At 42.7% G+C, this 26,994-nt stretch overlaps 1 protein-coding gene across 10 annotated transcripts in view; it reads left to right on the top strand.

Annotated features, from left to right (window-relative positions):
• The window catches only part of LOC122885894 (interleukin-1 receptor accessory protein-like 1-B), a 304,362-nt gene that overhangs the window by 233,280 nt on the left and 44,088 nt on the right, over positions 1–26,994 (top strand). For all 10 annotated transcript variants that reach the window (XM_044217634.1, XM_044217632.1, XM_044217633.1 and 7 more), the window contains one exon: positions 16,252–16,326. In XM_044217634.1, coding sequence (XP_044073569.1) covers positions 16,252–16,326 — 75 coding nt within the window. The remainder of the gene's footprint in view (positions 1–16,251; positions 16,327–26,994) is intronic.

Here is a 26,994-nt window from a genome sequence, read left to right as displayed (position 1 = left end):
AAAAGTACTTGAATAATAAGCGTCTACTTGTACATGCAGTGAGTCAAGAACAACAAAACGCTCTTCTGAAAATGACTACACTGGATGGTAAAAAAAGTAAAAACCCATGAACCTGGCTCAGCTGCTAGATACAGGGGAGTTATATCTGGAATACAACTATCCGTCTCAATGGAGGATATCAAAACAGAACTGAAAGGAGGGAAAGTGCTTGATGCTAAACGTATTAATACTAAAAGAAATGGAGAAAGAGCAGAAACGATGTCAGTAACCATCGACTTTGAAAACAACCTCCCAAGAAAAGTTATGCTAGGCTACTTCAGCTATGCAGTAAGAGAGTTCATTCCTCCGGCATTAAGATGCTTTAAATGTCAAAGAATGGGTCACACTGCCAGCCAGTGCAAAGGAAAAGAAAAATGTGCAAGATGTGGAGGTAATCATGCATTTGGAAAGTGTGTGTGTCAGTTAAATGTTCTAATTGTGGAAGAGACCACAGTGCAGCCTATGGGGGATGCACAGTTCAAAAGCATGCAAGAGAAGTCCAAAGTTTAAAAGTGTCATATGGAGAGGCTTTTAAGAGGGTCAACAACGAACATGTAGCAATGGAAAACAGCACTGAAAGTTATAACCCAGGTAACAGTAATGATCCTCCAAGTTTAGAAAACAGACAAACACATCAGAGAGGACTACTTGTCCCATGGGATGTCAAGTACAGAATAAAAAAAAGGATTTAAAGGACAAACCAGATATAATATGCAAGTAACATGGTTGAGACCACATCTAGATTTTGTATTGGCAGGATACAATTCAGACATGTCAGTCAGAGATGATCGAGTAAATAAACAAGGGGGTGGCTGTCTCACATTCATTAAAGATAATTTAGCATACAGAAGAGTTATTGAGGTATACAGAACACAAGGGTCAATCAAAATTATTAATTATTACAATCCATGTCAAACTTTAACAGCAGCAGTGTTTGAGGAAATACTGAGAGAGAAAAGTCACAGAGAAGTTTGGTGCGGTGATTTCAATGCACACAATAGTATATGGGGAAGTGATCATACTGATTATAATGGTACAGTGATTGAAGAAGTGATAGATACCAGAAATCTTGTTTGTATAAACAATGGTAAAGGAACAAGATTAGATATAAATAAGAATAAGACGTATTGATTTAACACTGGTTTCTGCAATATGGCTGGTCTACGTGAGTGGAAAATATGCAACGATAACATAGGTTGTGACCACTTAATGGAAAATTAATGGAAACGCAGATGAATGTGCTAGTGAAATTACATGTATGATAACTGAAGCTGCCTCAAAAAGTATACCTAAAACTGTGATAACAGGGAATAAGAGAATTGTGCCATGGTGGAATGATGAGTGTAGCTTGGCTATTAAAGAAAGAAATAGTGTTTTCAGAAACTTCAGAAACAACATGAATGTTGACAATTTGATGGAATATAAAAGGAAAAGAGCCATAGCATGCAAAATAATTAAAACAGCTAAAAGGAATACCTGGAGACAGTTTTGTTCTTCTATTGGAAGAGAGAGAGATGTGGTATGGTTAAAAAGATGAGTGGGAGAAGGTTAAACAATAAAATATCAGTACTTGCAGATGGAGAGACTAATTAGCAATAACAGATAACAACCTCCTAGGAAGAGTATTTGCCAGTGTTCACAGTGGAAATCACCTTACTGAGAGACATAAACAAAGGAAAGAAGAAGTTTTAAAAGATAATGAAAAGGTGTTTGGTAAAAAGGTAGAAATCAGCTCAGCTTTGGATATGGAATTCACCTTGAGGAAAATGAGAAGGACATTAAAGGGCAGTAGATATTCTGCTCCAGGACAAGATCAGTTGAGTTATGCTATGTTCAGTCAATTACCAGAGGGAGCATTAGAAATAGTGTTGAAATATTATTTAATTGAAAGATATGGACAGAGTGAAGACTACCTGTGAAGTGGAAGATGGCATTAATTTTACCATTTGCTAAACCAGGAAAAGATACATCAAATGCTGAAAACTACAGACCAATAGCACTAACCTCACACAAATGGATGGAAAAAATTATTGTCTACAGGCTATCATACTTTTTTGAAAAAGGAAGAATGAGTATCAGAGCGGATTTCGGAAAGGAAGATCCACAGCAGAGGAGTCCTCTAATTAAAGTAAGTATTGAAATTGAAAAGACCCTTAATATGAAGGAAATGATGGCTATAGTTTTCTTTGACATTAAGAAAGCATATGAGTCCATGTGGAGAGAAGGTCTGTTAATTAACCTGAACAAGCTAGGCAGAGGTGGAAGGTTATATAACTGGATCATGGATTTTCTATCAAACAGAACATTTAAAGTTAAAATAGGATCAGAAATCTCAGATAGTTTTGTTATTAAAAATGGAATACTACAAGGTAGTGTCATCAGTCCAATTCTATTTAATATCATGATTAATGATATCTTTGAAAATACAGGGACAGGTATACAGTCAGCATTGTACGCAGATGATGGAGCTATCTGGAAAAGGGGAAAAAATTGCTCACATGAGTTGAAAAGTATACAGAAAGCAATAGTCAGGGTAGAGAGATGGTCTTATGTTTGGGAATTTCAAATATCAGTAGCAAAATCATGCTATATGCTGGTCACTAAAAAGAAGATAGGTAACGAGCAGGGGTTAACTCTATATAGCAAGCCTGTGGGAAAAGTCAGAGTGTTTAAATATCTTGATCTATGGATTGATGAAAAATACGCATACATTTGTTCTCATATTGGAAATATTGAGAACAAATGTAAAAAGGTGTTAAATTTAATGAGGTGTGTGGTCGGAATTGAATGGGGAGCTGACAAAGAAGCATTATTTCACATATACAGGGCTTTGATGAGAGCTACTTTGGATTATGGTTGCATGGTGTATGAAGCAGCAGCAAAAACCCACCTAGAAAAAGTGGACAGGATACAATACAGAGCACTAAGACTAGCACTAAGTATAGGAGCCATCAAAACCACACCCATTAATGCATTGCTCGTTGAAACCAGTGAACTGCCTCTGCATCTGAGGAGAACTAAGTTATCACTAACATACTGGATAATAATCCAGGGAGGAGGAGGTGGAAATTTCATCAACTGTTCTGCAGAATTGTTGGGAATACACAACATTTTCTGGTAAAGGCTTTGGCTGAGACATTAACAAGAATGTGAAACAGTACAAATTAGATACTATACAACACAGTCCAGCATTTATCCATAGCAGCATTTCCCCATGGATATTGCCACAACCCAAAGTAAATCTTCAAATATGAGAAAAGAGGAGAGAGTGGATAGAGAGGAATAATAATATTGGGTGCATGGTTCAAGAGTATTTGAAGAAAAGTTACTATAATTATCTTAATATTTTTACAGATGGATCAAAATACTCAAATAACAAACATGTAGGCGTGGGTATATACATTCCAGAATTTGACAAAGGAATTGTTAAGAGAATCTCAAACAGGTTATCAGTATACACAGCAGAAATGACAGCAAAAATCATCAGTCTTCAGTGGGTAGAGGAGGTTAAACCGATTAAAGTGGTGGTATGTTCAGAGTCTGCTGCTGCAATACAAAGTATACAGTCTAGGCTAAGAATAGGACATACAGGACTCAATGCTAACTTGTATACCATGAAAAAGTCAGTGTCAGATAAATGTGAGACTTGTAACTGTAAGGAATCTGTTGAACATGTGCTGATGGGATGTAGGAGGTTCAGTGTAGAAAGAGAAAGACTGAAGGGCAGACTAGTAGAGATGGGCAGGGAGTGGAGCATCAAAGGTCTGTTAGAGACAGGGGATAAACAGTTCAAACAGCTTTATTTAAATATTTAAAAGAAACAGGTATAATATCTAGAATATAAAATCTATAAAGTGTTAATTTATGGGGGTTTTTTGTTGTTGTTTTTTCCCCCCGTTTGTTAGTTTAGGTTAAAGTCATGATGTTACACACTCCGATACAGTAGGTGGCGGCATGTAGCCCGCCAGTAAATCAAAGAAGAAGAGCTATATTCAACTTCAGTCAGCCCTTTTGCACTTCGCACTGCTGTACATAGAGCTATGACCCAAGACATCCTCGAAAAGCTCCCTGGCCTTCTAGCTGCACTCCGACGACTATCACGAAAATCATAGTCCATGTTGGCACCAATGACACCGCCCATCAGCAATCTGAGCTGACGAAAGCAGACTCCCATCCACCTCTTTGACCTGCTCAACAGCACCAGTCCGTCTGCAGCACCCATGACATTGGTTTTATTCACAATTTTAACTTATTCTGGGATCGTTCTTCCTTGTTTGCACGAGATGGACTTCACCCAAACAAGTCAGGTAGTTGCATGCTGGCGGTTAACCTGTAGCACGCTGTGCTGTCCTCCTCACATAGTTCACCATTTACATCACCTGTTTCCCCTCGCTCTTCTTTCTGTTCTCTGCCCACCATAAACAGCCATGCACCCTCTGCTGTCACCTACTCCCCCTTGTGGACTGAACATAGTGCTGCTATTTGTAGCCCGGATCCCTCTAGTGCTACTTTTAAAATTCATGTGGTAATTTCACATAGGTCCTTAATACAAAGCCGACACAGCAATAATAATAATTTAATAAAGATCGGGGCCAGAACCCTACCTCCAGTCTCAACCTCAAATCTGAAGCAGCACAGACTTTTTAAGATGGCTCGTCTCAATGTAAGATCCCTCTCTAACAAAACATTTATTTTAAATGATTTTATCTCTTCTACTGATTTAGATTTTATGTTTTTAAATGAATCCTGGTTACGTCCTGGTGATCACAGTCAGCTGGCTGAATTGTGTCCTCCTGATTATGACTGCTTTAGCCGCCCTAGAGTTTGTGGTCGAGGTGGAGGCCTCGTTACTGTCTATAGGAAGCATTTACAGTGTAACCTCATAGCTTGCAAAGATTTTTCCTCCTTTGAAGTGCTCATGCTTAAACTTGGTGGCCCCCTCCCAGTCATATTTGCTATTATTTATCGCCCCCCTAAACCAGCTGGCTCCTTCTTGTTGGAACTCCCTGAATTTTTATCCAGTCTTGTTTTAAATTATGATAGAATTGTTCTTTGTGGAAATTTAAATATTCATGTTGATTACTCTTCTAATGGCATTCTTTTAGATAGACTGAGGCACTGGGTGGGCATATCTGGCACTGCACTAGACTGGTTCTCATCTTATTTGTCGAATAGGAAATTCTGTGTCAGCATTACTAACTTCATGTCATCCTTCTCCCATATCAAGTACGGTGTGCCTCAAGGTTCATTTCTGGGACCAATACTGTTCTCCTTATATATTCTCCCCTTGGGTGATGTCATTCGCAGACATAGCATTTCTTTTCATTGTTATGCGGATGACACACCGTTGTACCTCCCTGTCAAGCCCACTGACCTTAGTACGCTGAGTTCTCTGCAGGATTGCCTGTCTGACATAAAAAACTGGATGTCGATAAATTTTCTTCAGCTCAACTCAAATAAAACTGAAATCCTTGTTATTGGGCCCTAACACATCACTAAACAAATACTGCCATCTACTGGTAACCTGTTACAACATATCAAGCCTGTTGCAAGAAATCTTGGTGTCCTGTTTGATAGAAATGTATGTTTTGAGCAACATATCACTAAGCTTGTCCACTCATGTTTTTATCACCTCAGAAACATTGCAAAAATCTGATCTATTTTAAATCTTAATGATGCAGAAACTGTTGTACATGCTTTTATCTCCTCACGCCTTGATTATTGTAAAAGCCTGTTCACTTGTCTTAATCAAAAAACTTTGAAACAACTGAAGACTGTACAGAACTCAGCTGCTAAGCTTTTTACCAGGACCAAGAGGTACGACCACATCACACCTGTTTTAGCCTCTTTACATTGGCTCCCTGTTTGTTTTAGGGTTGATTTTAAGATCTTATTGATTATTTTTAAGGCCCTTCATGGCCTGGCTCCAGACTATATTTTAGACCCTGTAATCCTTTATGAACCTTCATGTACTTTGAGATCTTCGGGCAGAGGTCTTCTGTCTGTTCCTGAGTTCAGGATGAAAACTAAGGGGAACAGAGCTTTTGCTATCAGGGCCCCGAGGCTCTGGAACAACTTGCCCGAAGAAATTAGGTTGTCTGAGTCAGGGTCTTCTTTTAAGTCTCTTCTCAAAACACATTTTTATCGGAAAGCATATCCTGATTTTACCTGAACTGGCTGTTTATTTAATTGCTTTTGTGTATTTTCCATCCATCCATCCATCCATCTTCTTCCGCTTATCCGGGGCCGGGTCGCGGGGGCAGCAGTCTAAGCAGGGACTCCCAGACTTCCTTCGCCCCAGACACTTCCTCCAGCTCCTCCGGGGGGATCCCGAGGCGTTCCCAGGCCAGCCGAGAGACATAGTCCCTCCAGCGTGTCCTGGGTCTTCCCCGGGGCCGCCTCCCGGTGGGACATGCCCAGAACACCTCCCGAGGGAGGCGTCCAGGAGGCATCCGGATCAGATGCCCTAGCCACCTCAGCTGGCTCCTCTCGGCGTGGAGGAGCAGCGGCTCTACTCCGAGCTCCCCCCGTGTGACTGAGCTCCTCACCCTATCTCTAAGGGAGCGCCCAGCCACTCGGCGGAGGAAGCCCATTTCGGCCGCTTGTATCCGCGATCTTGTCCTTTCGGTCACTACCCAAAGCTCATGACCATAGGTGAGGGCAGGAGCGTGGATTGACCGATAAATCGAGAGCTTTGTCTTTCGACTCAGCTCCTTCTTTACCACAACGGTCCGATACAGCGCCCGCATCACTGCAGGCGCTGCACCGATCCGCCTGTCAATCTCACGCTCCATCCGTCCCTCACTCGTGAACAAGACCCCAAGATACTTAAACTCCTCCACTTGGGGCAAGGACTCCCCACCCACGCGAAGAGAGCAAACCACCTTTTTCGGTCAAGAACCATGGCCTCAGATTTGGAAGAGCTGATTCTCATCCCAGCTGCTTCACACTCGGCTGCAAACCGTCCCAGTGCATGCTGCAGGTCCCGGTTTGAAGAAGCCATCAGAACGACATCATCTGCAAACAGCAGAGATGAGATCCTGTGGTTCCCAAACCGGACACCCTCCGGCCCCTGACTGCGCCTAGAAATTCTGTCCATATAAATTATGAACAGAACCGGTGACAAAGGGCAGCCCTGGCGGAGTCCAACATGTACCGGGAACAGGTCTGACTTACTGCCGGCAATGCGAACACAGCTCCTGCTCCGGTTATACAGGGACCGGACAGCCCTTAGCAAAGGGCCCCGGACCCCATACTCCCAGAGCACTCCCCACAAAGCGCCCGGGGCACACGGTCGAATGCCTTCTCCAGATCCACAAAGCACATGTGGACTGGTTGGGCAAACTCCCATGAACCCTCGAGCACCCGATGGAGAGTATAGAGCTGGTCCAGTGTTCCACGACCGGGACGAAAACCACTCTGCTCCTCCTGAATCCGAGGTTCGACTATCGGACGAATTCTCCTCTCCAGTACCCTGGAATAGACCTTACCGGGGAGGCTGAGAAGTGTGATCCCTCTGTGATTGGAACACACCCTCCGGTCCCCTTCTTATACAGAGGGACCACCACCCCGGTCTGCCAGTCCAGAGGCACTGTCCCAGACCGCCACACGATGTTGCAGAGACGTGTCAGCCAAGACAGTCCCACAACATCCAGAGACTTAAGATACTCAGGACGGATCTCATCCACCCCCGAAGCCTTGCCACCAAGGAGCTTGCCAACAACCTCAGTGACTTCGGCCAGGGTGATGGATGAGTCCGCCTCCGGGTCCCCAGCCTCCGCTTCCTCTTCGGAAGACGTGACAGCGGGATTGAGGAGATCCTCAAAGTATTCCTTCCACCGTCCGACAACATCCCCAGTCGAGGTCAACAGCTCTCCACCCGCACCGTACAAGGTGTTGGTGAAGCACTGCTTCCCCTCCTGAGCCGTCGGACGGTTTGCCAGAATTTCTTTGAGGCCGACCGATAGTCCTCCTCCATGGCCTCTCGAACCTCTCCCAGTCCTGAGTTTTTGCCTCTGTGACCGCACGGGCTGCAGCACGCTTAGCCTGCCGGTACCTGTCAGCTGCCTCGGGAGTCCCACGAGCCAACAAGGCCCGATAGGACTCCTTCTTCAGCCTGACGGCATCCCTTACTTCCGGCGTCCACCACCGTGTTCGGGGATTGCCGCGACAGGCACCAGAAACCTTGCGACCACAGCTACGAGCCGCCGCATCGACAATGGAGGTGGAAAACATGGTCCACTCGGACTCAATGTCCCCAACCTCCCGGGATCTGGGAGAAGCTCTCCCGGAGGTGTGAGTTGTAGACCCTGCTGACAGAGGGCTCCGCCAGACGTTCCCAGCAGACCCTCACGATACGCTTGGGCCTGCCAAGTCTGTCCGGCTTCCTCCCCGCCAGAGGATCCAACTCACCACCAGGTGGTGATCGGTTGACAGCTCCGCCCCTCTCTTCACCCGAGTGTCCAAGACACGCGGCGGAGAATCAGATGATACGACAACAAAGTCGATCATCGACCTCCGCCTAGGGTGTCCTGGTGCCACGTGCACTGATGGACACCCTTGTGCTTGAACATGGTGTTAGTTATGGACAAACTGTAACTAGCACAGAAGTCCAACAACTGAACACCGCTCGGGTTCAGATCAGGGGCCGTTCCTTCCGATTACCCTCTCCAGGTGTCACTGTCGTTGCCCACGTGGGCGTTGAAGTCCCCAGTAGAACAACGGAGTCCCGGGTGGTGCACTGTCTAGTACCCCTCCCAGGGACTCCAAGAAGGCCTGGTACTCTGCACTGCTGTTCGGCCCGTGAGGCCGCCACAACAGTGAGAGACCTGTCCCCACCCGGAGGCGGAGGGACGCGACCCTCTCGTTCACTGGGGTAAACTCCAACACGTGACGGCTGAGCTGTGGGGCTATGAGCAGGCCCACACCAGCCCGCCGCCTCTCCCGCCGGGCAACGCCAGAGAAATGGAGCGTCCAGCCCTCTCGAGGAGACGGGTTCCAGAGCCCAGGCTGTGCGTGGAGGCGAGGCCGACTATATCTAGCCGGTAACGCTCAACCTCCCGCACAAGCTCAGGCTCCTTCCCCAGCGAAGTGACATTCCATGTCCCTAGAGCCAGTTTCTGTGTCCGGAGATCTGGTCGCCGGCCCCTGCCTTCGACTGCCGCCCAGATCTCTGCACCGGCCCCTTACGGATCCTCCTGCGGGTGGTGGGTCCACGGGAGGACGGCCCCACGTCGCTCCTTCGGGCTGTGCCCGGCCGGGCCCGTGGGAAAGGCCCGGCCACCAGGCGCTTCGCCGTCGGGCACCCACCCCAGGCCTGGCTCCAGGGTGGGGCCCGGTAGCGCCAATCCGGGCGACGTAACTGGCCTTGATTTTAAGTAATCCATAAGGGGCTTCTGAACCGCTCTTGGTCTGACCCGTCACCCTGGACCTGTTTGCCATGGGTGACCCTACCAGGGGCATACAGCCCCAGGCAACATAGCTCCCAGGGTCATTCGGGTACTCAAACCCCTCCACCACGTTAAGGTGGCGGTTTTGTGTATTTTATTTCTTTATATTTCATCATTCACTGTGCTATTTTATTTCTCTTGCTGTGAAGCACTTTGTACTTTGTTTTGATAAGTGCTCTATAAATAAAGTTTCATTATTATTATATATATACATGAACCGAAATAGCAGGTGCGCTTGGAGATGCCCACACAGTCTGTGCGCCCAAGACTACTGCTTTGCACTTGTCGTTGCGCTGTGTGATTAAAATAGTGCCCCATATGTGTCACAGATCCCTATGGACTGTAAGGAGAGATGATTGGGCCAATTGTTTCTGTGTGCGTGTGGTGTGTTGGAGGGGTGTATTTGTGTGTAGAGAGAGAGACTGCATTTGTTACATCGGTTTTGTCGGTACTGTAACCGCTTTATCAGTTTAATTACTTTCATTTAATTTAATTTAATCTAGAGATGAAGTCATTGTTGTTATTCCAACAGTGAAACAAAACCTGCCTAACTCATCAAAGTCTCCCTATTTCACTCTGTATACTTTGAGGATGAATTACATTTGTATGCGTCTGTGAACGTGCATGAATGCGTGTTTTTATTTTTATGCTCAACTCTGATGCACAGGGGAGACCTTTAAATCTCGAGGACACTCTCTTCTCCCCCTGCCTTGGCATCCCTACTTTCTGCTCACTATTCTGTAAACAACAGACCCATAAAAATGCTCCTCATTCATTTCAAGCACTCTTCACGTTCCCTAACTGCTTAATTGAACCTCTTACTGTGAATACAATGCAAGTTATTCTATTAACCTGCGTAAAGTATAATCCTTGTTGAGAGTCTGAAAAAACAAATTAAGACAGTCTTAACGAGGTTGCTTTGTAAGTAGAGAATAATACATTATAATAGGCATTCATTTTCACAGCCACTTGAAGCCTGACTAAAGAAAATGCTCTGACTAATTGATGTTGAGTTATAATAAAAGTCCTGTTAAAGTTTGTGAGGAGAGGAGGCCTATGGAAAGATCTCCTGTACAAGGAGACACCAGAAAGATTATTGGATTGAGCAACGGCATTTATAAGGGGCATAGATCTGTGGTCACACAAGCACAAGTATACACTTGTGCACCCACATACACGTGTACACACGTGTTCCCTTCACTCTGTGTCTATGTCCCTATCTCTGTTTCACTCTCTTGCTGCTTATGCTTTTTCTAACAGTTTCCTCCTCTTTTAGTCAAATTCATCTTTAATTGTTCTCCGTGTAGTACTTATTAGATAATGAATTGCTAAAGGTAGTTCCCATTGGTTAGTTAACATGCTCTGCAAATGAGCAACGATCTGACATGCAGACACTGGCTTTTAATTTCCTCTTTCTTCTTATTTATAAGAAAGATATGGATTATTGAGGCCTCACAGCTAAAATCCTTCTTTGAGCTTGATCACTGCCATGTTTCATCATCAGATAGTCTCTTCGAGAGCCATTTACTCGGAGAAGCTCGACTGGCCACTTGGCCAATTGTTCTCACTTTTCCTGATGATGGCCGTTTGACGGTGCCAGTGACTATGATGCAGGAACCTGTCTAGCCATATTTGTGGGATAGAATGCACATGCTGGTTGCTTTGATGTTGAAGTGTTTCAGAGTTGCCAGAAGCAGGTCTCTTAGATAGCACAACAGTGGTGGAAAGTGGGGGAGTGTGATGTGGTTTAGGATGAATATAACTCATTTTATTAGCATCCTCTGGATTACACCATCCAGGTCCCTGCTCAGCTTCTCTAATGTGGGAAATGGTCAGGTCTGGAATTGAATTCTGTATACTCTGAGGTGACTTTATAAGGGAATCATACAGGACGGTTATTGCACCGTCAGGAATGTAATGAAACTGGCACAAAGATGACAACAGTACAGAGGAAAGTCACTGTTAATATATGGTGATCTCCTGCAGTACAATATAGGAGTCTGCCAGCCGTAGAGGAGAACCGAGACTTCACTAGTCAAGCTTAGCAGTCTTGGGAGACTCACAAGGACTTTGTGTTTGCTCAAGTCTCCATCCTTCTATTTTTGCCTTTCTTCTCTAGCTTGACTGCCTTTGTTGTTAAAAATACTGAAAACCTTTGGGAGCCAATTTCCTGAGACCAAAGGACAATGCAGGCCTGTGTGTGTGTGTCTGTCCATGCATGAATGTGTGCATGAATATTCGTCACTGTGCCTGCTGAGTGTCATGTCCATTTGTATGCCTGTATAAATACCTAAGTACCCATATACTGCATGTGCAAGTAATTTATACATTTGATTTGTTCTTTCACCTTTCTCACCAATTTGCCAACAGCATATTTCTCTCTTGAAAATCCCCCACACCCACCCCCACAAATTGAATGACTAACAGAAAAGCCCAGTGATCAAAGTATCTCAGCTCCATCCGTAATTCATTAATTTGCTGTTTTCCTACAGTCAGTCACCCAGAATAATCCATCTGGAAAGTCCAGTGAGCTTTTCCGCCACCAAGCAGAAATAGGATTGTGGATGACTGATCACAAAGCTTATATCCACCGAGTCCCACTCTTTGTTAATGTGTCCACATGTATGCCTGCACGCACATGCACACACACACACACACACACACACACACACATACGTACAAAGCTTGAGTTAGTCTCTCCTAATAGCAATTAAAACCTACTCACAGTGAAGCATATCATCTCAGGCTTTGAAAACATCAAAAACACAGCCATGCTCACAATTACTTTGCACATATAACACACTGTATTCTACATTTTTCCCACAATTAAGCATAAGCAGAGGCTCGGCCATTTTCCACTCCATATGTTACAAGTTCCTTAACTTTATACATATAGCATATATCCCAAGTTAAAGAAATACAGACCAGCCATGTGGTTGAAGAGTTTACAGAGATACTTTGTGTCACCTTCTGAAATTAATTTGGCCTGGTTTGCTGCAGAGAATAGACAATGCTTTTGCCCTGAGGATACTCAGACATCAATGTTTTAAAGGTGAATCATTGATCCCAGAGCATTAAATTTGCACAACCATACCACCCCGGCCATTCCAATCCCCTAAAGACGCATATTCACACAGACAACCATGTCATACCCACACAGTATCAATGTGCAGTTTTTCCAACTTTAACCAATTATCTAACCAGCAAAGCTGCAGCTTCTGCAACATTTAATGTATGCTTACATTTTGTCTTCAAAGTTGATTTTGTGGGGCGCTGTGGTTCAGGAGGTTGAGGGGGTTGTGCATTAATTGCATACATTTTTGGTGGTTCGATCACTACCTCCCCCCTGCCCACATATCAATGTGTCCTTTATCAAGATACTTAACACCAAATGGCTCCTGATGGTTATGTCCATCAGTATGTGAATAGCAAATATAGTATGTGAGAGGCAAATTATAATGTGCTTTGTCCATTAAGGTAGAAAAGCAATATAATATAAGTGCAGTCCATTTACCACTTTCCAAGAATGCAGGAACTGAATATCATTCAGCGCCTAACCTGGAGGTGGTCAATTAGAACTTGCAACCATCACATGAATACAACATAATAGTGTAACAACACAAATCTGACCAAAATCTTGTCAAATTATCCTTTGGCCAAGAATTAATTTAATCCAAATCTGTTTTTTATTTAATATTTCTTTTGAAGTAGCAGGTAGACATACAGAGTTGGAAATAAAACCCGATTCTAACCTTGAATATATAGCATATAATCACAGAAGGTCTTTCTCATGATGCTCTCACAACCTTTCATTAAGTAAACAGCTCACCAGATATATTTGCATGTTTAATTACCTGTTTATGTCTACAGTTGCTTAATTCCAGACTTTGCCTGGTAATAGCAGTCAGAGACTCTTTCTTTTGTCAGAAGGTGTTCCCAATCCTCCACATTTTAAATGGTGTCGTCCCCCCCCCCCCCCGAACCGTGATAATTGATGTATTTCCCATAAAGGAGTGGTAATTAAGATAATGAGATTTTCAGAAGCAAGTGTACCATGCCAAAATGAGGGGGAGCATGTTTCTTGACTGGTTCACTTTAGCTTTATAAATGTTCCTGTTTTATTCCCTTCATTTCACCAGCTCTACTTTTCTTCTGCTGATGTCTGCCTCCTATCTTCTCCTTACCACATCTGCTTCCCTTTCTACTCTCCTATATACAGCTTGTCTTCATTTGTTTGCCCAGTGCATAATTAGCTATAGGATCACCCATTGTGTAATTATGTATAGCAGTTTGATATGTAATTAAAATTGTATCAGTATCCACTGTAATTTGTGTTGTGTGATTGCCTATTAACAGTGCAAACAGTTGTGCCTAAAAGCCCGTGACCACCCCTCTCATAGATGACACTGTGCTTATCTGTCAGTATTTACATACCAGCAGGTGCTACATCTGAGCAAAATTATATTCATATCAACCCATAATAAACACTTTGGTCTACATCGCCTAACATGAACACTTCTTTCTGACAGCTTGAGTAATTGTTAAATATGTTATCCTGCAGCCTTATACCAAGCACTTTACAAGACCATGCACTTTACTTCAAACAAGACCACGCACTTTACTGCACATCACTGTACTGAGTGAGTTAGCTCAGCAGCATTGCATGGCTCCCAAATACAGACACCAAAACAGAGCAGGGCTTTCAAACCGCTTGTTAGAGTGCTCTTATAACAAGGCTAAAGAAGAGGGCTCATGAGGAAACTCTGAGGAAACATCTTAATAACCGCACCAGGCTACAAACTGTCCTGAATAAGCCGTCTTTGCAAATTCACCGCGAAATAATTAGACATGCCTGAAAGGTCTGCTGCTGGGAGTAGCCTCTGTTTTATTCAATAAAGGGTTTTTTTGTCTTCATAGCTGGTTTGGGAAGTGCAGAATTAGTGTTTGCCTCCTTAGTGCACATGATTGTATGCAGTATGTGAGCTTGTCTGTGCGTTCAGGTCACTGAACACAGAGACATACCTGCAAGCCTACATACTATATATCAAACCTGTTTTATTCCAGTAAACTTTAATCTTTTTCTTTAGCCTTATAAGCACTGTAGTATAATTGGAATGGTCAAGTCCTGCACTCTTTTAATACAGAAGAAGACATTGAGGTCTGCAATTATTAAACATGTCATGTTTGCCAACAGAGATATATGGGTTATAATGAGCTTAACATGCCCCAATTTTTCCTCATGATGTAATGCCACAGCAACAAAAAATTGTGTCGTCGGTTAGAATGGATCCCTGAACATGCCAAAGTCAAACAAAGTGTTAAAATGAGCAGAGAAAGAATGTGTGCATGACTTGCTGTTAGAGCATATGGGTTTAGTGTTGGCCTGTGGGAGACTTAATGAATATTTCTCCTTTGAATTTTGTTCTCTTTATCAACTTTCCTTTTCTTTGCAAACTGCAACAAATCTTACTAGCTTGCACTAGCAATAACGTTCGCACGTCACTGACTTAAGGTCACACAACTCATTGTCATGGTAATGACATTGCGCTCTTAGTAGTTGGTCCAGAGTGAATGCACTCACAGAAACTGACAACAGTCAGCTCTAAAAATGTGGGTATATTCAATCACACTGGTAACACTCAAACACACGAAAACGTATCCTTACATAATGCAAAAAGTGACACATGATCTGGTTCAGATGAAGTTGCAGTTTGGTCTGAATCCAGAGCTTGGTCTGGACTTTTAGTAGCACCAGGATAAAGCAAAGCTTGGTGTGCTATATCAAAAACTGTAACATGCAAAAAAGAATACAAACTCATAAGTAAAGGCAGCATAAAGATAAGTTACCTTTCAGCTCTTTTGCTTATGTGTATTTAATTGTCCCAGCAGCTCAGTGGCCAGTGGTATCAAACTGTGGCTGTATAGGGCAGCTCCCAGCTTTGAATATGCTTCACTGTGTAAGTGTGAGGCAAGACATTGCTTGAAACAAAAAGCATTAAAAAAATACAAATGCAAAGGTTGTTTATGTCTCTCTGAGTGGAAGATTAAATACCTTGTGATTAAGACTTCTAACATGTAGATACAGACCCTCGTGTCACTTAGTTTAGTTTAGTCATGTACTTACAAGACTTCTGTTCTCTGAACCCCTCAACCCTAAAGAGCGCAGCCTTTCTTGCAGAACACACAAACGCTTTTAATAACAATAAAACTGCTGCATGTTCTGGCATTCCCCAGAGGAAGGACTTCAGCAGCAGGTCTGACATCCGCCGTATGGATGATTAGCATCATTAGAGCATCAGCTGCTCCCTCTCACTCAGACACACACACTTTATAAGGGCTCTTCAAATACCTAACACTCATGCAGATTAAATGGTGGCTTGTTCTTGGCAAAGCAGTGATTAATTTATGATTAGAAGTAGGTCAGATGAATGGAACCCAAGGTCTATAGACAGTAGAGAGCAATGTGTCTGCAAAGACACAAAGAGCAAGTTGGGAGAGTGAAAGGAATTAGGTCAGACAGAAAGGGGATGAGTATTTATTCATTTTGAAGATGAGGTAAAAGATTGGAGATAACTTCTGCCTATGCACTGTTTTCAAATCTCTGTAAGGCAGAGGGGGATGCAAATATTGTGAATGAAGTGCTAACTAACTTAAAAATAGCTCAATCAGAAATCCTCACTATTCTTCTTCAAAGACAAGTTTGCCTGTATTGTTGGTTTGTCTTGTATTACAGTATTTAAATTGTGTCTTTTCTCCTTTTCAGCTCCTTTGACCGACAAACCGCCAAAGATCCTGTTTCCCTCGGAAAACAAGATTAGCAACATGGAGCTGCAGCTAGGTAAGAGCATCATGGGATTTCCTCCAGCTGCAGTCTATCTGTGTCATTTCAAAATGACAGGAAATGGATGACTTTACAAATCCTCTCCAACACACCTCCAGGCGCAGAACACAGATTCATGATGGCACTTTTATTTGTTAGAGAAACAGCAGAAGAAAAAACAATTGTAAAAGTGTTTTCCACATATGCAAATGGTGGGTGCTAATGTCCCTAAGGCTGTTTTGTCAACAATGAAGAGCCCATATGGTGCCAGGGTTCCATACGCTGGCTTGCCACATGGGAGGGCGGCTGCTTTCAGTCGCCGTTGTTTGTCTTCTTTGACGTGGGGTCACGATAGGCCTACCATGTGTGCACGCGTGCGTGAGTGAATATATGCATGTGGTTGTGTTTGTTTTTTTCTGTGACAGCATATTGCTTGATTTCTCGGCACAGTCCGCTGTCCACATGGTGCTTGACGCTCCATGAATGGCTTACGTGTCTGTCATGGTGAAGCCGATCAGACAAGACTGAGAGGTCTGGAAAGCAGAGAAGAATTGGATGAGTATGTGACGGAGGGGGTTGGGACAGAGACAAAGAAGGTGCAATGATTCACTGCGAGGTTACCTTTTGTCTTCTATCTGATGCTGTTGGAATCCAGGTAGTTCATTTAAAATGCCTTCACGGTTGGCTGATCAAGAGTGAAAAATTGCTGCTGTTGATAAACTGACAAGCATGGCCTCACATGTCATCATACTCACACCCATGCATGAACAGGTTGCATAATGCTTCAGCTATTTATGTTGTTTGTCTCGATCTTGATTTCACTGGTATTTTAAGGAAAGGGTTGCCTCAACTTTCTCACAATTATTTAAAGCCTTTCTGTCAGTTCTGTCTTATGTATGCATTGTGAGTAAGTGTTTTCATATGTTGTGGAGTGTGCAAGTGTTAAAAGATTAGTGCACTTAGTATTGCACTTCCATAAAATTGGGAAACTTGTGAGAGACAATTTTAAAAGAAGAATTGGTGCAGCAGAGGTTGCGATATCCTGACTTTTAGTCCCATTTAGTCAAGCTCCACAAACTCTGGATCCTACATTTCCCATAATGCAATTCAATGGTGTCTCTTTGTTAAACCCTCCATGCCTGGTAAATGCACGTGTTTTTCAAACTCCATGTCCCTAGTTTGTAATGCAGTTAGTCTCTAAGCCCAAGCTAAGACATCACTAGGATTATTTTTTCAAATTTAACAAAACTCCCTTCAGAGTCATAGAAGACACTATAAAACTGGCTTATTAGTGCTCGCCATGACAAGTAAACTGATCTGGATGTGTAAAAGCCATGGAGTTCCCTCTAATGGCATGTTACACAAGGGGTTGGCAACTACCATGGCAAAAAGAGAAGAGTGTCTAAAGCACAAAGACACGGAGGTAAATATTTTACAGGCAGGCTCCATTTTGTGTGCAGAAAAGTTGTCTCTCCCTCCAGATGAGAGTTTCTCTTTTATTTAGCTTTATTTATTTATTCTCCTCTTCCTTAATATTTGTTGAGTCATGCCCTAAGCAGCTTTATGGAGCAGCGTGGCAGATTTATGGTAGCCAGAACATGCACAGAGAGAGGCTGGTCCCTTATGGCAAGTGGGAGAAGAGAAGAGAGGGAGAGAGAGAGAAAAAGAGATGGGATCCAGTGAAGGCTAGTGGATGGGCAGTAAAATCAGAGCCGTAAGCAGAGAGATAAATCTGCAACACTGCTGAGAAACACGGCCCCACTTTATCTCCTCTGCTGCTGCAACCAGTGCAGGCAGACAGTCGCCATCACAGCCAGCTTTACACAACATACACACACATGCAGACATAAATCAAATACATATGTTACATAAACTCTCACAGCGGACATGCAGCAGGGATGCAGTGGAAAGTCAAAGAGGATGATGCAGAGAGGAGAACACAAAAGTCCATGAAAAGGAATTAAATTGAAAGCGAGAAACAAGAGTGGTCATAGAAGCAAAAAGGGTGTCAGAAAAGAGAGGATTGGGTATGTTGAGAGAAAAATATGCTGTGGAAATGGAGACAGGGGCATGAGAGGGAGTTTGTCTCAGGAGAGGGGGGTCTTGTCAGAGTCCCCCATCCCATGCTCTCCAAAGGTCTCCTTGCATGTCTCTTCCACTTTGTCCCTTTCTGCTGAAGGGCCAGAATCCCACAGCTACGGATTCTGTCACTCAGGACTACACACAGCACCACCAAATAGCAGTGCGTGTGTGTGCTGCTATCATCACAGATCTACAAGGCTTCAGGGCTTCAGGAGTCCTCAGGGATGTGTGACTGTGCGAATACTGAAAGCAGGCCTGTTTTCTGTCTCAAATATTACTTTCAGACTTGACATTTTCAATGTAGTTTCCAAAGGACACAAAATCAAGGTTGTGTAGGATGGTTTGGATTTCAGCAGCCATCCAGTTTCTCTATTGCCAGATTTACTGCTGTCCCCCAGTGGTGAGTTGGTGCAGTCCACTTCCACTTCTCCAGAATGGGAGGATTATTCATATTGTGGGGTTTGAATTTGTGTATATGTGTTAGGGTTTGTGAGAGGAAGCTACACAGAAATACACACACACAGTATGTGACGTATTACACAAAGCAAAAATTTAAAACACACACACACCCACACAGACTCACTGACTTGGTGTTGATTCCCTTGGGATGATTTGTCATGGATTCGCTGTCCCAGAGGCTGGGGTGAAGGGATTCAACTCACGCTTACGCAGCACTCCACTTTGAGCATCTCTCTTTCTCGCTAGCTCTCCATCTTTGTCACGTTACACACACACACACACACACACACACACACACACACATGCACAGCTATGCACATGCTTCTGCACCACTTGGGGTGGGTAGGTCACACACACTTGCAGCGCAGTCCTCTGTAACTGTGGGATTGTAACTGATAGAGGATTTTACTGTCCCCCATAGCCAGCAGATGGGTTCACTCTAGTGGAAAGGAATTAGAATCAATTATTTCAGAGAGCGGGACCCAACAGCACGGGATGGGCGGCAGGAGGGAGATGACTCTTATGTCTACTTCACTTCAACATGGACTGTGTAGAAGCACACACACACAAACACACAGCCATGCACACTTAGACATGTGCATTCTGCACACTGTCTGTAATAGACTTTCACTCTGTGATGCTGACATTCCTGATTTTCCTGGTGTTTTAGCAATGTGTTTTTGACAAGCTCAGACAAATAGACAGCCAGTGTGGCTGTCCCACTGTGATCCCATTCTCCTCCCCATTTAACTCCATCATCTTCCCTCACAATTTGGAAACATCTGTCTGCTGGCCAAGACACTAAACAGTAACAGGGTTGTTACTGGGGGGTGGGGTGTTTTTTTTATTTCAGTGGAATCCCTCCAATCAGTGGATTTGCTTGTGTAAGTGAAGTAAATCCATGCAGGGCTTTCATGTAGAGTTCAACTTCAGTAAACTTTGACATACAAAATCATACGTTGACTAATTGCAAACAGTCTGACTATTTAGGGAAAAGAAATCCAGAGGATCCGAAATTCAAGAAGATATCATATTAGCTCTGTCACACCTTCCAATTTTATATCATTGTAATATGCCAGAGTATAAACTGCTCCACAAAAAAGATGCTGCATGGTTTTCATTCAGTCATCAGATATCAATAGTGCAAATACTGTAATTCTGAAAAAGCATGAATAAAAATGGTTAGTAGCCAGGCTAGCTAGTCTGCTAAAGAGGCAAGAAGCAAGATTAGCTGACAGGCTACTGTGGAAGGCCAATACCAGCTAGCTGCCAGTTAGCTTGCAGCCACTATGACCAAGCTTCCAGTACCACCTATTTCAATGACTATTGTTATGCCACTTTCAGGTCTGACCAGAGACACAGAGTCACTATTAAAATGGTGCTGCTTTTCATCTGCTATAACTCACTTTGACTTTCACTTTAAAGGTGGGTATTTTCCTATTTTTGTGACATGTTGCTATGACTGCTGTATGTCTATGAAGCCCATTTGTGACTACTGAAACCAGCTGTTTCAAGTTTATTAATATATCCACTACACTGATTGGCCGATTATGCGTATGTCACGATGATATTGTTACAAAAAAAACAATAGTGAAGCAGTGAGGTGTACCAGCAATATCCACAGGCTATTTTTTTTACAATACTCCCTCTATGAAAGCCTACTCTTTGACTTTTGTCATTTCATTTGAGCATATGTAGCTGAAGCACACTCTATAAACCTACTTAGACATAAAACACCTCCGTTTTTATTCCTCACTCTCCTCCTGATTCTTCATGCCTAACCCCTTATCCATGTTCTTGCTGTCTCCCTCTCTTTTTTCTATCTGTTGCTACATCCTTTTATCCCTTACCTCTCTTCTCTCCTCACCGCCTCGCATTGACCTCAACTTTCTTGAAGATTTGAGGATTCGTCGTTGAGGGATGTACTGAGTCTGTTGAAGTGGTTAACACTCCATCTTCTCTTTTCATCTCTTCTCTTCTCCAAAACTTCAGTCTATAATACTGAAGACATTTTTGATATTGAACACCTAGCTGTGACACCAGACATGTCACCTTTCCATGGAGAAGGGTGAAATTGAAATTGACATTGCTCTGGAGAGTTACTAAAGGTCAATGCAGAGTCACTTCACTAAATTACTCTCTGTCTCTCTCTTGCTCTCTGTCTGTCTGCCTGTAACACTCACACACACAGACACACACTCTTTCATTGCCACATCTCTGACAGTTCCTCTCACTCCCCCTCACCTCAGTTCCTGTCACGTTTCTTTTTTCAGCTCAGACATGCATGAAAGTATCTGTAAAAACCTGTTTGAATGTGGGTGTGTCTGTGTGTGTGTGTGTGTGTGTGTGTGTGTGTGTGTGTGTGTGTGACTGCAGTGTCTGTATAAGAATGGGAGATATTGATGATAATGGTGTTGGCAATAGTGGTGATGGAAAGGATGGTAATCTTACAGAGAATCCATGAAAAAGACAAGAGCATGTGTCCAACTGCACCCTTAATGTTTTGAAATGTCACATTGCTCATTTAATGAGATGGAATCTATCAGTAGAGGACCAAGTACACATATGTTAATCTTTAAGGGAGGGGCAGAAAGGCCACAAGGCACTTTCCCAATTGGCTGTGTCTGTGTAGATATGTTAATGTTTTGTGATAAATGACATATTTACATTCTAACACAGAGGGAAAAAATCTAAGAGAAAACCACCCCTTAAAGGTCACACTGCAGATATGGGAAAAAAATGTTTGTGTAGTCATTCAATTTGGTTTCAGTCCCACAGTGACTTAGCATTAAGTAACCCATGGTGACCTGGTGGTATGGTAACTAGTGTGTCAGCGAAACAAAGCTAAATGTTTAAGTGTGTGAATGGTCGTCATTAATCACTGAGACTGGGGCTGAGAGCAGGAGCCTGCAGTATGATAAATGAACTAACAGCGTCTCTACACATGCCTAACAGTAAAGGGAGAGGGGAAAGGCAGGGAATGAGAAAATACACAAAGGCAGAGACAGAAACAGCGCCACATAGCAGGCAATACAATCAGACACAACACCCCACTGTGCATCACATACAACTGCTTGGCTATTTTTTTCTCTGAGGCTGACTTTGACCAGGCTGATGCTGGACTGTCAGGCGTTGTCTCTGAGTTGTAGTTTTAGCAGTGTGTCCAGCACCATTGGTTTTAATAGACCGTATTTGCAGCCGTTCAGCCGATTCAGCACGTTGAATCGGCGTCAGTGGTAGTTGGTGAGAAAGAGCTGTCTGACTGGTTGCTCAGCCCAGTGAATCACTGATTTCACCCATTTAGTGCCTCCTTAGATTTTGTCTTTTACTTCTTCCACAGGCAGCACAGAACCACAGTGAAAAGCAAAGCAAAACTTTTACAGTGACAGTGCCAACCTTTTATCAGACATATTCTCAGTTCGTATCCCACTTGTCTTAGATTTGACTTGTGTTCCATTTAATTGAATTGAACTGTCTTGTATAATAAACCAGTGTACTCATGAGTCCAGGAGGCAGGAAAACATTTAAAGAGGGTTTATTTGAAGGTTTTGATCAGAGCAGACTTGTCTACATCTTACTAGCATCAAGTTGTTCCAAAATTTTTTTACTCATGCACACTAAAAACTGCCTTATGGCATTATCACCTGTCGTAAATAATAAAAATATCTATCTGTTTTCTAGCACTTAAAAGACAGAATAATAGAAACTGAAGTCCACTTATAATATACTATTCAAAATATGCATGAACTGTTGAACTGTATGAAATTCAATAATATAAAAACATATGGCTCTGTTTAATCATGGTACAATGGCATGAAAGAGGATAAATTGTTTTGTTTGTGTTTCTGTAATATTTTTTAAGTAGAAAACACAAACTACTGACTTGTTATTGTCATGCACATGCAGCATGATTGTCTGCTGTAGTCTTTGCTGTGTGTTTGTCAGCACTTTCTGTTTGGTGTGTCAGGTCCATAAGGCAACAGATCTGCTTTGTCTCTCTCTGGCCTGAGCTCAACTTTATGCTTACTGTCAGTGTGTGTATTCAGATGTGTCAGTCATGTGTTTGTGCGTGTGTGTCTCTATGTGTGTGCCAGTATTTATAACACAACCATTATCCAGGCCGTCCCAAGCAGTTGTGTTACATCAGTCACCAGTGAGAGTTTCTCCACCTTTTAAGCCAAGAGAGAGAGAAGAGGGTTTAGGTAATGGTAGCTTTTACCCCATCTGCCTCTGATGCTCAGGCTCTCTGACAGGTAATCAAAAAGAAGGAGCACCCCACTCATCCCTGCATCACTCTGTATTTGATACAACAAGGGCAGACAGGAGGAAAGGCAGACATAATGAGACCCGTCTCCTTTTCATAGGGTCTCTGCTTTCAGAAACTGCCCTTTCATCCTCTTTCTCCGGTCACTGCCACCTCTGTTTGGTCAAAGTGGCAATGACAAGGTCTGGGGATATCATCTAAAAGAGTAACTTGACATACAGACTACATATAGGAAATGCAGTGAAAATTGAGTAATTGCCCAAATAGGCAGAAAAAGATGAATGTACAGTAATAAGAAAAGATGGAGGAAGGATGGAGAAGTGAGAAAAGAAAGATGAGGATTGAGAGAGATGGAGGGAAAGGGGGGAGGGAGCTGGCTCTGGAATGACATGCATGAACAGCAAAGCGAGCAGGGGAAAAGGCGGCTTTGCCATTCACTTTGAAGCTTGCTCCACTTCTGTCTGTCTTACGTAACAGAAAAATGAAGAAAAACAAGTGCCAAAAAAAAACTAGGCAGGGTGGAGAGAGAAAAAAAGGAGGCAAGACAGAACTTCCAAACTTCAGTTCTCTGATGTTTCCGGCGAGCGAGTAGCTGTATCTGGACGATGGAGTTAGTCACCATGCCACACCAAGCTTTGGTGTTGAATGAGGGGTAAAAGAGTTAGCAGAAATAGAGGGAGATCAGTCAGTGGTGTGAAGAGAGACAAGAAAGGAGGGTTGAGAGGAGGCTAGAGGCTAGAGGCCACAGCTTCATCCAACAGTGAGGAGCACTGTTGCACTTGGTAACACCTCTATTACAGTTGCCCTCTTTCTGCTGTACAGTTGCTTTTTTGTGACAATCAATCTTCATGATGTCACCATCGCCCACGGCAGCGAATGTTGCTATGGAGATCAGTAGATCTGTACCAAACTGCAGCCTTAGGGAGAGTGACATGCATGCTTATACTTTAGTGCATGTGTTTGTGTGTGTATCTTTCTGTGTGTGTCTGTGCACACAGTTCATCTTTAATTGCCATCTGCAATCTGCATCCTAAACACAGTCAGTAATTTGAGAGGCCCAGCATGGGGTAAATAGCTGAGACTCATTTACAAGTGTGTTAATGGACTTTCTCTATCTTTGTCTTTCTTGTTTCCCTTTCACTCCCTCGCTCTCTTCCTCTGCCAGTCTTTCTCTGCCCCTCTCTCTCTCCCTCTCTCTTCCTCCACATAGTAGTCACACATTGTACTGTTGCAGAGCAGCGTAAAAGAAGCAATATAGAAGTGGTTTATACATAATTTGCATAATTTTCTGAATAAAAACACTGTTTTAGGCGGATAATCATCTTAAATTTTGTCATTAAGATAAACGTTGTTAGATTGACTATGATTGGCTGCTGCTGACTCTATTTTAAAGACTAGAAGTTAACAGGGTCGACACTAGCCTCATGAGAGAGTATGGCCAGCTGAAATTAGGTTTTGCTGCTTAGCATGAAAGAGAAATTGTGGTAAATTTGAAATAAAAACAGATTAACCTTTTTTAACTGTAATTTACCCAGTGAAAGGATGAGAGAAACCCTGATGTCCTTTAGCTATTTTAGCCTCTCCTTGCAATTTCTGACTACTTTTCTCCTCCCCACTTCTTTCCTTCCTCCCTTAACTACTCTCTTCAACCCCTGAAATGTGTTATTAGTATTAAACAATGGAATAGGCATTTTAAGTACCAGCTTTACTTTCCTTAATAACTACCCTCCATGGTAATAATTACCCCCTTCGAAACAAAAGAAAAAACCCTTCTTGGGTTACTAGGCAATAAGCGTGCAGCTGGGATTGTGTGTTTTATGTGTTTATGTGTGGGAGCACACTTACTGTTTCATATATATAGTTAAGCACATGTCATTACAGATTGCAGACTTTTTCTCTTAATATTCAGCTTGTTTTTGTTTTCCACTTTACTGACAGCTTACACTTGTTTTATTATGGCAAAAGACCAAACCAAAACCAAAACTATTCATTCACAGCGCATTACACCATTTTTATTTAATTTTGTAAGTTTGTTTAGGGAGTATTTGGTCGCAGTAATTATTCCTCCTCTCCATACTTGCTACAGATGTGTGACAAAATCCACAGTCCTCGTTCTGGGAAAAAATTTATTTTAAAGTTCAGTCGCAGCTTCCACAGTCTGAGTTAATAAAATCAAGTTGGTATCTTTGTCCTGACAGAACTTTCAAACTAAAAAGACTAACTTTGGTAGATATCCACTTGATTTGTCTGACTTCTGACCGCATATTAACTTCATCTGAACTTTATAATGCATTTTTTCACAGAACAAGAAATATGGATTTTGTCTCTTATCTTGCTAAGAGTGGAGTAGTGTTAGGAAGGTGTTACCAGTATGGCCAGTATGGAGAGGAAAGCGATTACAGCTAGGATTGACTATTTAGCTCCCAGTAAAGATTCTGATACCTCAAGTCAGGGTATCTGCCGATTTTCTGTACAGTAAGGTAACATGAGGCCAGGGATTACTGACTGACTGGACGCAATTTATAATGGAGATTTTGTAATGACATTTACGAAGAAACTATTTTTTCAACATTTTTGTTCTTTTTTTGCATTTTGCCTGGTAGCTAACAATGTGAGATAGCCGGGAAATGTGGGAAGAGTAAGAGGGGTTCGACAAGCAACAAAGGTCTCCTGGAATTATACTGAGGATGTTGCATTTTCAGTGACCAATTAACATATGTGAGTACTGTATTGAAATCACAATCTATCCGTATACTCTGCCATCCCCGTGGGCTAATAACATTGGCAACATGTCATAATAACACATCCATGCTGTCATTAATAACCACTTAACTGGTTAACTGGCTCATGGTGAGCCAACATTGATCTCAGTGAGTCAATATGTATGCCAGATGGAAGAGTATGGATTGGTTTTGATAAAAGCCAGCTTCCTCACTGCCTCCTCTATGTGTTCTTATCTCAGTTTTATGTTTCTGGCTACAGACTGGGACAATGAGTACAAGCCCCAGAACTATTTCTGAAGTAAGATCCTTTTCATCATTGCCTCTTTTCACCTAGATTAGGTAAATCCACGAAATCTACCAAACCAGTCACATTCTTGATAAGTTCTGGCTCTACCAGTATCACTCTCCATTGCTCTGAATTGAGTCTTCTCTTACTTATACCTTCCTTCTCTTAATCACATTAAATTCATATAGCAGTGCAAACTTTGCCTTGTTTACCATAGTAATATTATCAAGGACCAGCCCCTTCTCACAATGTATTTTTGCAAGTAGTTAGCCAGCTGGTAAGCTGAAGTCAGGCATTGTTATTTGTTAATACCATCAAGGAGAAGAAAGAAGTAATTCCTTTTAAGACTGTACAGTACCTGATGACTATGTATTTGGCAGCACAGATCGCATGCCACAATTAAATATGTCAAAATGAAACTATTTTCAAACTGAAAGTCTGAAACAATTTGGCATTCAGTCTGATTATTAGGCCTGACCTAAGGAGCCTCGCAGGTGCATCAGACATGCTGCTAATGCTAACAAGGAACTATTCTTTCCTATGTCTGCAGCCTTGTCTGAATTCTTTCTCACAGTGTGTTTCAGGAGCGCAGTGGAGACATGCTTGTGCAGTACGTTGCTCAAAATTATGCTCCATTAAGCCTGCATCATCATATCTTCAGTGTTAAGAGAACTCTAAACAGCTTTCATTGTGATAAGCTCATACTGTCAGGGAGAGTGTAAAATGGCAGTGTCTTTAAGGGGAAGTTTCTATCCAGTCAGGACACTATCCTTTCCAAAAACATACCAGCATTTGTTGTTTGTTGAGACACTTAAAACATCTTTAAAGCCTGCCCAAAAAAGCAGTAATCTCTAGAAAAATTACAGCATTGG

Source organism: Siniperca chuatsi, linkage group LG12 (genome assembly GCF_020085105.1).
Source record: "Siniperca chuatsi isolate FFG_IHB_CAS linkage group LG12, ASM2008510v1, whole genome shotgun sequence".
Lineage (NCBI taxonomy): Eukaryota > Metazoa > Chordata > Actinopteri > Centrarchiformes > Sinipercidae > Siniperca > Siniperca chuatsi.
This window is presented reverse-complemented; position numbering and strand designations above follow the sequence as displayed.